The 12,617-nt window shown below is 37.0% G+C and overlaps 1 protein-coding gene across 1 annotated transcript; it reads right to left on the bottom strand.

Moving 5' to 3' along the window:
* Nucleotides 1–8,561: 8,561 nt before the first annotated feature.
* Nucleotides 8,562–12,537, bottom strand: LOC137284078 (soluble calcium-activated nucleotidase 1-like). Its single transcript, XM_067815750.1, has 3 exons — nucleotides 11,813–12,537; nucleotides 10,437–10,640; nucleotides 8,562–9,577 (listed from the first exon to the last, which is right to left on the bottom strand). Exons 1-3 carry the CDS (start codon nucleotides 12,438–12,440, stop codon nucleotides 9,207–9,209), a joined length of 1,203 nt encoding a protein of 400 aa, XP_067671851.1. The 5' UTR covers nucleotides 12,441–12,537; the 3' UTR covers nucleotides 8,562–9,206.
* Between the last annotated feature and the right edge of the window lie 80 nt (nucleotides 12,538–12,617).

Below are 12,617 nucleotides of genomic sequence, written 5' to 3'. Positions count from 1 at the left end.
ATCTTTGGAAGGCTGACTTCAACATTATTGCCTCTGCAGAGTTGGGTAAATTGTCCCAATAATCACACATGCTTCCAAACTGAACTAAGAACAATGTGAAAGCTCTGATTTTAAAGTAAGGTTTTGATCATTTTCTTTGGAAGACCTTTCCGAATGACAGAATTCTGATTTTAAATGCCCATATTTTATGTTTTGCTCCTAGCTCTGCATGTATCATGAAAATTGTATTTGAAAAATGGGTTTTAAATGAAAATATTGCCTATTAATCCTAAGTGTTTCTTCATTCTCAAGCCTTGCTACCTACGCAGATCCTTCCTCAAACCATGACCAGGCTTTTCTTGTGTCCACATGTAGCTAAACAATGGTCTGTCAGTCTTGGCATAGGGACTACAGGACATAACTCCTAACAACAGCTTCGTCATCTTGGAAATGAAAATGTGACTGCACCCATGACATTCATCATGATGATACTCCTTTAACACATAAGGGGTGGAAGAAGCATCTCTTTCAGGCTATTATTGGGAGTCGTTAAAGACATGAAAACAAGGTCTAGCATGAGCAAGTTGTATTTGTTTCACTCACCAGTATTTTCAAAGTGTTCTAGCTCCATAAAGAAGCATGTAGTGTACAATGCTAACAGTATTTCAGTTTAATCATCTTTCGGCCAAATTGGGAAATGAGTAAATGAGTATGGTTTTAAACTGCTTTGAGCCATATTGCAGCAATATCACAGCAGGGGACACCAGAAACAGGGCTTCTCACATTGAACCCATGATTGGAATTGAACCCGGGTCTTTGGTGTAACATGACAACACTTAACCACTAGGCTACTCCTCCGCTCTGGGACAGTCTGAAGTGGCACAGGAATAATGCTGACTATTCCAGAAACCAGAGTGGTTCTGGTGCATGCCAGCTGAATGTAGGGAGTTGTGAAACAAACCTTCTATGACATTCAACTTTCAAACAGGACACATAGAAAGACAATATGTACAGTTGTTATATGTTTATTCGGATCATTCGTCACACATCACCCTACAACTAAAATGATAGCAACATGAATTTCATACAGCACTAAACATTGAACATAAACCCTTGGCAGCCATCATTGCCCCACAATTACCAATGGAACAATTTCTTTGCATAAATACTCTAGGAAATATACAGCCGATACAAAATTAGGTATGAGCAAAAATGTTTGAAGAAGGAAGACTGACAAATGTATGATCTACGTAAAATGGTGTCTAAAACGGACACTTTGTTATTTTGAATCTTAAACAGATCAGCAACAAAGGCAAACCTCTTCTGCGTGAATTGAGTCTCCCAGTGAAATAAATGTTGCTTAATTTATTGCTGCAAATATGGCTTTAGAAGACCTGATGAAAATGTGATGGCACACATAACGCAACACTAGTGTCAGTCAAGGCCAGACCTAGACCTACATTTTGTAACATGATTATCTGACTCCATGTAATCCTATGATTGTATAAGTCACCACTGAAATTGTTTGTTTTTTTTGTTTATATTTTTACAAAGCCATGAGATTTTGACAGTGATCGATGATACTTGTCTCACACAAGGTATCAAATTGGTCTTGCCTCAACTGACAGTTAACTTCAGTCTTTTCCTCATCAGCAATACTTCAAGATACCATTTTACACTGAATATGAGAACTGATACTGAGAACTGCCATCAATATTTCAAAATTTGAAACCTTGAGACAAACCTGTTTCAGATTCAATAGAAAAATAAATATGGATTTCATCATCAAAGACATTTCCGACAAACCTAAAAAGCATGATTGCAGGAGTGAACTGTGGGCATGCGGCTTTATGCAGTCTAATGACAGACGGACATAACATGGGAAATCAGATGGTAAACACGATGAAGTCAAGGAACAACACACAGAACACCATGGTAACAGTGAATCTTGGGATTCATCGGACCATTGTTTGATAGCAGTTAAGGGACACAACTATGCAGTAAGTATTGTGGAGCAACGTCATGGTAAAGAAACTGGGACTTTGTGCCTAGGATGGCTCAGCACGTTGTATACAGTCCACACTTGCTCTTTCAGATACAGTACATGACCAATTAAACAGGAAAGAAATTAATCCATAAAAGTAGCATATTTAAAACATAAGGGTTGCACGATTGATACTATTTTTCTCCTCTTGTCATAATTTGTTTTTATCTCCGCTTGTCATAATTTGTTTATGTGTCATGACCTATTTAAAAGCACTTTATCACACCACACTTCCCTAAAAATAAATAATGCTTTCATCTCAAGAACACTATCAGCCCTCAGGAAAGTAATCACATAATCTACTAGTCTATTCCCAAAAGAAATGATGTACTCAGATTACAATATTAAATTAAAAGATCAAATGAAATAATGCAACGTTGCATAAAAACTCCCATGCCTCAACCTAGCGAACATTATTTCAAGCAAACTCATAGAATTATGTCCCTTGGTGTGCGTCTCATAAAAATCGTAGACACCAGTTTGGCAAACACTGACAACACCGCATGTGACAGTTGTTGATGTACAGAGCAATTGATTACATCCATTTATGTCAAGTCTTCTCTGATTGGCAGCTGTTCTCATCAAACTCTAAGTTTCAATTATCAAGTTCAGGCAAGTCATAAGGGATAGTAAGTCTTTTATTGCATCGATAGGAGTGCCTATGCCCCAATATATATCCGTGTAATACAGACCAAAATATTGTTGAAAATGTGTGACATTATGGCTTTAAAGAAGGTTCATTCTTGATGAGCATGACTGAATCATTTCACTTGAACAATTCCCATGGCATGCATACACATACCTTTTAAGTAAAGGACCCGTGATGACAATGTATTAGTGGACAATATGTATGAGACTTAAAACTTCATATGATGAATAAATCCAAGATAATATATAAAATGGTTTCCAAGGCTACAATTTTGTAACAATATACAGGAGATAAGTAAATATGATTTAAGCTTTTATAGATAAGCATCTCTTGTTCAAGGTCAGCCTTGTCAAACACGATGTGGACCATGTGGTTCTCACCGTCACACTATAAAGAGTTAACAGATCATTGACTGAAAACTATTAAAAAATCAGTTGTAAGCTTTAAACAGTAAACACTGGTTAAAACAAACTCAAAACTCATTTTGGTTTGTTCTAACTGTAGTTTCTTGAATGCATTTTAACCTAAATATACTGCAAGTGTCAGGAACTTAAAAACCAGGGCCAAGATTTTCAAAGCTCTCTTAGCCCTAAGATAATGTTAATTTATGACACTTACAACTATCTTGCCTCTAAGAGACCTTCAAAAATCTAGGTCCTGTTTATTATAAATGTGTAGTTCACTGTATAGAAAAATACATCATTCAAACATAAAAACTACCAACCTTTTGTCAACTGACACTTTGTGGCCCTCAACAGAGACTATGATCTTACAAACGCACAATGCTGACACAGTGATCAGTAAGACATCCCATGATTCACTGATGAATATATCCTGGTAATACTGGCTCTGCAAATGTCCCCAGTCCCAAAGCCTTCAACCCTTGGCCTTTACTCTCAAAGCATTCATAGCCCGAAGAATTCTTAACTTTGGTTGTACCCTAGGTGTTCAGAATGGGCTTAAAATGTTTGTATGGCTACAAACGTTTTGAGAATAGATTGCCTGGTTAGTAGTTAAGGTATTACACGTAAGAAGAGGTCATCCCATGCTCAAGTAACGCAAGTCAGTGGGATGGGTTTAACAGTGCATGCGTGTCCATTTTGGGGGGTTCAGTGTCCAGACATTCATTAACACAGGTGCTGAGGGTTTCAGTTTCCAGACATTCAGAAACACAGGTGCTGATAACAAAGGTCAGAATGAAGGGACATCTGGGGAACATCTACATGTTACACTTAGGAAATATATAGAGTTCATGGGAAAATGAACATGGAGTAACACACACCATAAACCTTGTCAAGTGATTCTTCTTTCAACTAAACAAAACTGTCGAACATTCATTTAACACCGGAAAACTGTGTATTTCAGTACTGAATGAAGATGATGCATAGCAATCTTAAAGGTCATCATGGTAAAACATAATTACTTGTTACTGGTGTAGGTCCGTGCGTCTGGTGACCCTGACCCTTGCACGTTATTTGTTATCTTTTGACTGTTTCATTTTAATTCAGACTATATATATTAATTCTTTTTTCAGAGTCACAAGGATTAGTTTTTCTGTACAAGGCTGAAAGAACGTAGCAACATTTGGAAACTAAGATTGAGGACTAAGATTTTCTATAAAACAATCATTTCTTACCATTACTGTACATTTCTAAGCTGAGATATGAAAACATCACATTAGAGTTTCATATTGCCTTTCTCATCCTGTTAAACACTGTTGTGACAAACGGATGTATGGAGGTTTTGGTTGTGTGTATGTCCCATATTATATTGGGATTACACTTTATCAGTACTGATTCTAGTGGACTACTGACGAGAATCTGGTTGAGTCCCCTCCTGCATTTGAACCCACACTCTCAAGAGTCAGGCACCTTTCCAACAGTACAGTGCCAACAGGAGTGCCTGACAACTGATAGTCTAAATCTCATACTTTGTGTACACCTCTGACAAGATTTGGAGTGTACATTGGCAGCACGTAACTGCGAAATTGTAACGCCAAATGTATCATATGTTATGACCACTTTGTGAATGGCTCATATGTGAATGTCCTTTATCAACAGATTTTTCAACTGCTCCCACACTGAAGAGTCAAACAATTTGTCACCTTCAACTAAAATATGAAGATGTTTCATACAAGCAACATTAGTTTCACAAATAGAAGCTGGCAAACATTTCCCTGACTTAACACTGAACTTATACCAACAAACTGTTACCAAACTTGCCATTTCTGAATAAACATTAACAGTTGTGATTTCTGGTTCTATGCGTACATACATGTTTCCAAATCTCTTTGATTAAAAATGAAACGTATAAACATTTTTTTAAAATATCGAAGCAAATAATTAAAGAGAAAAACATTAGGTTTGGTCTAGGGTTAACTTCCTGTACAGATTCTTGCTAACAAATAAAACTGGGATGAAAAGTTTCTGTATTATTACTTAAGGTATACATGTTAACATCATCCACGTTTAAACTGGATTTTCTTGTTAAGTGAAAATTTTAACAAAAAACAATACTGCAGCTGTTACCACACAATTAAAAAAAGACTGAGCAATTCACATAAATCTGCAAGCAAGGCTGTAAAGTTCAGGAGAGACAAGTGATATTTTGTGGACTACTAAATGAAACATGGCAACTCTAGCTGATCAACCTCTTGATAAACCTATGTACATTTGCCCAACTATAAAAGAAACTCTAATGTTTCTAATATCTAAGAACCCAACTGTGCATAATTATGAAAGACATTCACATTCACACTCACACACAGCATGAAGTAATCAATATGATTCAACAAAATACAAGCATGTTCATGAAGTCATGACAAAGAAACAAAAAACAAAGCGCAATATATACCTTGGACATGCACACCAGTCAAACTCATTATCTCAGGGAATTCCAGATCAAGGATCATGTAGACCTGGCTAAAACACTGATAACTGAAAACCATACTGTTGATGGGAACTGAGTCAGCGATAATACCTGAATATCTGACATAAACTATAGTGATGAAATGGTTTCAGTTTACTCAAACAATACACAAAATCACCTTTCCTATTTTTGGATCTCTTCTAAATTATTTTCACAATGCTGTTTGGGGAAGCAATCACTTCACAAATGAACCTCCATCCACAAGTGATGTGAAATAGGTTAATTCCTTTGAACATTTTCTTTTTGTCATTTTTGCTGAAATTTGCCATTCTGGTACATGTACTTCTCAGTATTTTGTTACTTCTTGATCTCCCATGACCCACATTGATAGCCAGGCCTCTCATCACATAAGCATGAATGCTTTTATCATCTGAGGTTTGACACAATAAACCCACCTTATGCATCAATACATTTCACAATTCTTACATCATAATACATTATGTACAGCTATACCTAATTTTGGTGGAAATTTCAACTCAATGTGAATGACATCCAGTCGACCATGTCATGTTCCACTTGCATGGCTGCTAAATCTTTGCCTGCCCGTATACTATGGTATTATGCCAGCAGATTTTGAATTTGATTGCAGTCAGTATGCAACTGAAAACAAACTGAGTACTTAGTACATGTGTTAACATTTTACAAATATGTTCTGAAGTATTATTACAAATTCATTCATCCTAGAACTCAAGTGTTTCTGTCAGTTGTTAAGAGGCTGAGTACTCTCCAACAGGCAACAAGGTTTGTTGTCTTACCTCACTCATGAATATCGCTTTCTGATTGGCTAAACACTATCATTTTCAATGTACCCCGCTTACAGGCGATGTATTATTTTCAATGTACACCGCTGGGAATTCCGAACTGTTCTGATGCTTCATGGTAGTACTTTTTGTACCTCGAATAACATTGAACCACTCGTCAAGCGCAGAAATTACCAATGTTTTGTGATTGAAATTTGATGTAAGGGAGATAACTCTAAATCTGTTTACCTTGTGTCGTCTGCAAAATGGTGATTCACCTTGCATTCAACAGAAGTGCTTCAAACAGTTCAAAATTAAAATTCAGGTGTTCGGTAAGATAAATATGTTGTTCACTGGTCCCTCGGGGTCCATGGGCTCCGAGCGGGCTAGGGGAACATAACCAAACCTCGAAGATACATGAGCCCATGGCCCCCTCGCGACCAGTGAACAACTCATAATGTCCCTTGCCTCGAACAGAAGGGCACTACAGTGTGATTGGAAAATTTCCACTTTAGTTAAAACATATTCTTAATAGTGTAATTCAAAACAGATTCTATCAGTATCATAATCAGTTTTTTGTCAAAGTTAATGTCACATACTGAACAACCTAGTGCCTCCTTTCACAAAGCACTAAGGTTACTATAGTCATTTAAGTTACCTTAGTGCAGTCTTAAAGGATGGGAGTTAAGGTTAACTTTAGTAAAGGTTATTTCATGAAAGGAGCCCCAAGATGGGTTTACAAACCCTCTTAGTCTGCCTGTGAAAGAGACACACTACTCTCCAACGACCCCATACAGCAGTGTGTGACTTTCAACAACTGATAAATTACTGATTTATTTTACTACAACTTGTAGGATCAAGTAGCACATATTGAAAAACATTTCATTCACAAATGTTAAATAACGAAGTCATGACAAAAACATCCTAACAAAAGATACTTCAATATTTCTCTGTCCAAGGGCTTGTTTGCTAGATACCTGATGTATAGTCTGGTTCATAATTATTGAGAATTTTTCTTCTTACTTTGAGCTATCCTAACACCTCAACTGATTCACTGATACTTAAAACTAGGTAATGGTATAAGGGAGGTAACTCATCTTGGCCTACTGAGTATAGTACAATTAGAGTTACCTCCCCTGAATTTGTACCAGACGTCATTTTCCTCAGCACTGTCAACAATGTCTGCTGAAGATAAAAGAAGGTTGATTTTTGAGTTGTGTAATCAAGGAATTGATGATGTAAATACATTGGCAGAGAGAACAGGAACCCCTCTTTCTACTGTGTATAGGATTAGGAAGAATTTTAAAGAGGGAAAGGATTTTGGGCACCAGAAAGGAGCAGGGAGACCCTGAAAACTGGACTTCTCAGATCGCGTCCGGCTGGGAATTTTAGCATCTAAAAAGCAAAGGGCAAGCATCTCCAACATCAGGTATGAATTGATAGAAAGGGGATCAACAGTTGTATCAAAATCTACAGTTAGAAGAAATTTGATTGATCTTGGATGGGAGAAAAAGACTGGAATTCCTTCTCCTCTCATGAAACAAGAACATAAAGACAGGCGTGTTGAGTGGTGTTTGGCACATGAAAACTTTGACTGGGAAAATGTGATTTTTACTGATGAAAGCTCAATATGGGTATATCCCAATAATGTGAAAATATGGACAAAGTCTGCGTCAGCACCGTTGTATCGACGACCTAAATACAGCCCAAAGTTTCATGTATGGGGAGGGATATCCTTATTAGGAACGACCCCGCTGGGTGTGTTTGAGGGAAATCTGACAAGTCAACGCTACACTAACATATTACATAATTTTCTCCTTCCAAGTGCACATGTGTTTTATGGAAATGACTGGATTTTGCAGCAAGATAATGATCCTAAACACACCGCAAAACATGCCAAGCAGTGGTTTCAGGAGAAAAATGTGACTGAAGTACCATTTCCTGCATATAGTCCTGACTTAAATCCCATTGAGAACATTTGGGGGATGATGAAGGAATGTGTGAATCAAAAGGGGTTGACAAAAATTGAAGACATGAAGAGAGAAGTGGTCCGATACTGGGACAGCATAACTCACGAGACACTAACCTCTCTGATAGGAAGTATGCCTACCCGTCTTAGACTGTGCCGTGAAGCTCAAGGAGACTTGATAAAATATTAAATTGTTACCTACACAACATGAAAAGGTCAGTTCACTTTCACAATACATTCAATTTTATCTGATTTGTTCTCGTTTAATAATATGAAATGCTTTAGCTATTCTCAATAATTTTGAACCATACTGTATTAATAACTATTAAACCGATGTCACTGTTATATAAACACAGGAATTTGTGTACAATTGATGGCAACCTTTATGTGTGTTGCAAGTAACCAGTGTGAGTGATCTCCCTTTATCTAGCTCCTACGGATGAGTAACTCCATCCACTACTACTTGTTCAGTGAGATCATCACAAAGTAATCATGTGTTGCCCTTTTCCTGGTGTTGAGAGGAAGCCATGCCCAGGTTTCTGTAAACAGCCTATGTTGGTGTAGAGAGGTGGAAATGGCCACCTTAACCAAAACAATGATCACATGACAAAGTAGAGAGTACAGTTACTGAAGGCCACAAAGACATTGATTCATTGCAAACATTACCAACATTGCACCTTATATATACATATGTATGCCAAAGACAACATAAATGAATCAAATGTTTGAAAGAATTATGGTGCCGGAACTAAATGACAAATAAAATTTCAGTACATAAATTACAGCCATTCACCTGTTCACCTGTTTCAACCTCTTCCATACACAACAACTGTACACTATAATACAAAGTCTATCACAGCTTGGCAACAATACAATATGTGGAATGTTTTAACATGATTAAATGAACTCGATGCCTTCATATTTTACATTACCAATAATCTGTTCTGGTAGTAAGATCTTACCATAGATATTAAATACTAAAATATATGATGCTACTTTTCCTCTATCTTCTTCAGATTTCAGAGCTACAATAACCAAGTCATCAGTACCAGGAACAAATTTGAAAGATGAAAAACCATGTGTTGGACTCTCTTGTCCAATCCGTGTCACTTTAATTTCCTGAAAGCTTTCATCAGCTGAGATCAGCATGTTAGTGGCTCGTCTCTCATCAGACACTTCATCATATTTTTCCTTACTCGCTCTGCGGGGCAGGAAAAACCAGCGGTTGTGGATGTCACTCCAAACTCCTGATTCATGGATCATGTACCCTAAAACAATAAATTATGACATTTGAAAGTACTTTGAATAGTACTTCACTCATACCATTTAAAGAAATATCAAACTTTTAACAATTTCATACCAGTACACAAATGCTTATCAAGGGAGTATCACACTAAGTAGGAGATGCTGCTGACATTACCTGGTTAACAAGTAAGAGAATAATGCCACACACAAATCATCACAATAATGATCAGCCTGAAATGAGTACCCTCACATCCCTCGTAATAGGCTCAGACCTCTAAATTATTAACTCTGAACTAATTATCCTCTAAACAGGCATTCATAGTAATATATCAGGTGATATTTCATAAATGAAAATTAGCAATAACATGAGCCCAATAGCCTAACTAATTCTGTCAATGTTACAGTTATACTATGACCTGGTAGTACATTTTGCAGAACAGTGCTGCACATTAAAACTATTGATTCTTTCTTAGTTAATACTGGAATCTCACTAGTTTACAGGAGGAATATACATTGTATAAGGGATACTCTTCATAACAACCATCGGCTGCACCAAGAAATAATAGCCTAGCTTGGCAAGGCTACACCCTCTGGTACTTCTGTTGGGTTGAATCCCATCTGGGATTCAAGCCCAATAAAGACTGTACATTAAGAAAGTGTAATCCCAAATAGATATTTGTTGCACATGATGACTTTCTAAACAGCATTGTGTTTTCATAGTCAGTTAACAGTGGTTAACTCCCTTGACTTGAGAAGATGAACTGTACATCCATTCATCAACATTTATCAAGATACCATAATGAACTTTTTCAATTTATATGGGTTCTTATATCATCTAGATGTTTGTTGCACATAAATGTGTTCTGGTGTTGCAATGTGTACCTGGTAAGAGCGTTCCAGTAGCAGCTCTGAGAGCATTGTATTTTTCATGCCAGTCATGATGCTGTACGTCTCCCAGAACACCAACAGACTTGACCCACTGTGGATCTAGGCTCTTGACTTCTCCAGTAGTGGTGGTCCATTCTTTTCCCAGGCCACCTACATACAGCCTCTTATTCTTTACAGCAGCCCATTCACACTTGAAGCCTGTTAAAATACCAAGCACATAATCAGCCAAATTCAGCCAACAGTTTGACAAATACTTTTAGTTCCACTTGCACAAAACATTTCATGCTCACTTATTCTACTTATTTTACACATACTCACTGTGTGAGCTCAATGTCTGGACTGAGGTCAAATATTCGACTTCACCAACAGAAATATTATCCACTGGCAAATAACAGCTTGCTCATTGTGTTTTAGTGATTCGTGACACAGCTTTGAATTACTATTTTGTATATCAGGAAGAAAGACATAGGATTCTCTTAGAAGACCAGATATGCTGTGTATATGGGTAAATTATGCATAAAAAATATTTAATTGTGCATAAAAAAATAATTGTCCATACCAATTAAGCATGTAAAATGTTAAGGTATGTAAAAGGTTTTTAAAATATGCATACGGAATATACTTATAAAAATTGCTTGCATGATTAAAAAAAAGACATCTGTTGGTATCAAGTTGTACTGTCAGTTCAGGATAAGTGATTTTTTATGAAATCATTTTCATTATATTTTAGTTGGTTTTGGTTTGTTATGACATGAGGCAATACATACTGGCTTAGTTAACTTACTCAATGACATACTTAAGTGAAATACAGTGGGTACAGTACCCACATGAGCTAAATCTTATCTGGAGCTCTGTCTCTAAATGAGGGTAGGATTTTGATTATAATCATGTGAGCATGGTGACACTGTCATGGTGACAATACATTTATCAAAAGAGAGTTCAAAATTAACTTACAGGCTAAACTGATGTAACATCCTAGTGCATATATCATGTAGTTGCCTTTTTGATGACTATTTAGGTTCACTTTCATCACCAGATATCTCTGCTACATCCTTATTTTGCTGTCTGATACACAAAGAGTAACACCTTAAATTGAGTTAAACTAAAACATGTCAAAACTGGCCAGATAATAAGGTGATAGTGTACCTTGGTACCCTGTATATAATCAAGTCTCTGACAGACAATCCAGTGAAAGATATTATATGACATGCTGTTGGGCTGACAAGGACATAATCAACCAAGCCTGATATCATGATCCCTGCTATTAGACTCTCATATACAATAGTGCTTGGAACTTGTTATAGAATTTGAAAGCCAAGTCTCAATGTTCTGGATAATGTGTAAGAGATAAAGTAAAACGTTCAGAGCACCTTTATTATGTTTTCCATTTCCATCTGAAAGTACAACCCAAGGCACAACTTCATGTCTGTCGGTCACATCATAGATGACTCCAGTTCTGTCATCAACAGAATACAACTTCTGATTGAATGTCACTAATTCTGATAACTCCATACCACGTCCGCCTTGAGACAATGTAGAAGTTATGACCACAGGTTGGTTTAGTTTCACACTGACATGTCGGTTATCATGGCTTATGGTAAAGTTGCCAGTTCTGAAATAACTGAACCATGTGTCTTTCTTATCTTTACTTTTGGAGTCTGTATCAAGATCTGTTATAAGACCAATAGAATATGTCATTCCATGTTCTGTCCTTGTTGCTGCTGTCAATGGATATTTTGAAAAATAAAATTTATCTGAATAAACCTCGTCACATTTCGCAGCCACAGGAGCAGGTCGGGGAATAAACACTATAAACAACACAAAAATAGCTGTTGAAAAAAGCGCAGCATATATGACAGTTCGTGTTTTCAGGTGCAATCGAGCATTGCCCACCCTGTAAGGTGTGGGTCTTCGAATAGCTTTCATCCACTCGTGCACAGTGGACGGGTAACCTGAAGAAATCATATCTTCTTCGTAGTCATCAACTGGCAGACTCATCGATACTGTTGATAACCATGACAGTATTACAACGTTGTATGCCGACGTGGCCGCACGTTTTCACACACAGTCGATGGCCAGTCCTCCATTTTAAAACGTCTCAGCTCCGCAGAAAACATTGTTTAGGATATGTTTATTCATTAAATCTATATTGATTGGTGAATAAAAGGCAGGGAG

The sequence above is a fragment of the Haliotis asinina genome, chromosome 5, assembly GCF_037392515.1.
Source record: "Haliotis asinina isolate JCU_RB_2024 chromosome 5, JCU_Hal_asi_v2, whole genome shotgun sequence".
In the NCBI taxonomy this organism is placed as follows: Eukaryota; Metazoa; Mollusca; class Gastropoda; order Lepetellida; family Haliotidae; genus Haliotis; species Haliotis asinina.
This window is presented reverse-complemented; position numbering and strand designations above follow the sequence as displayed.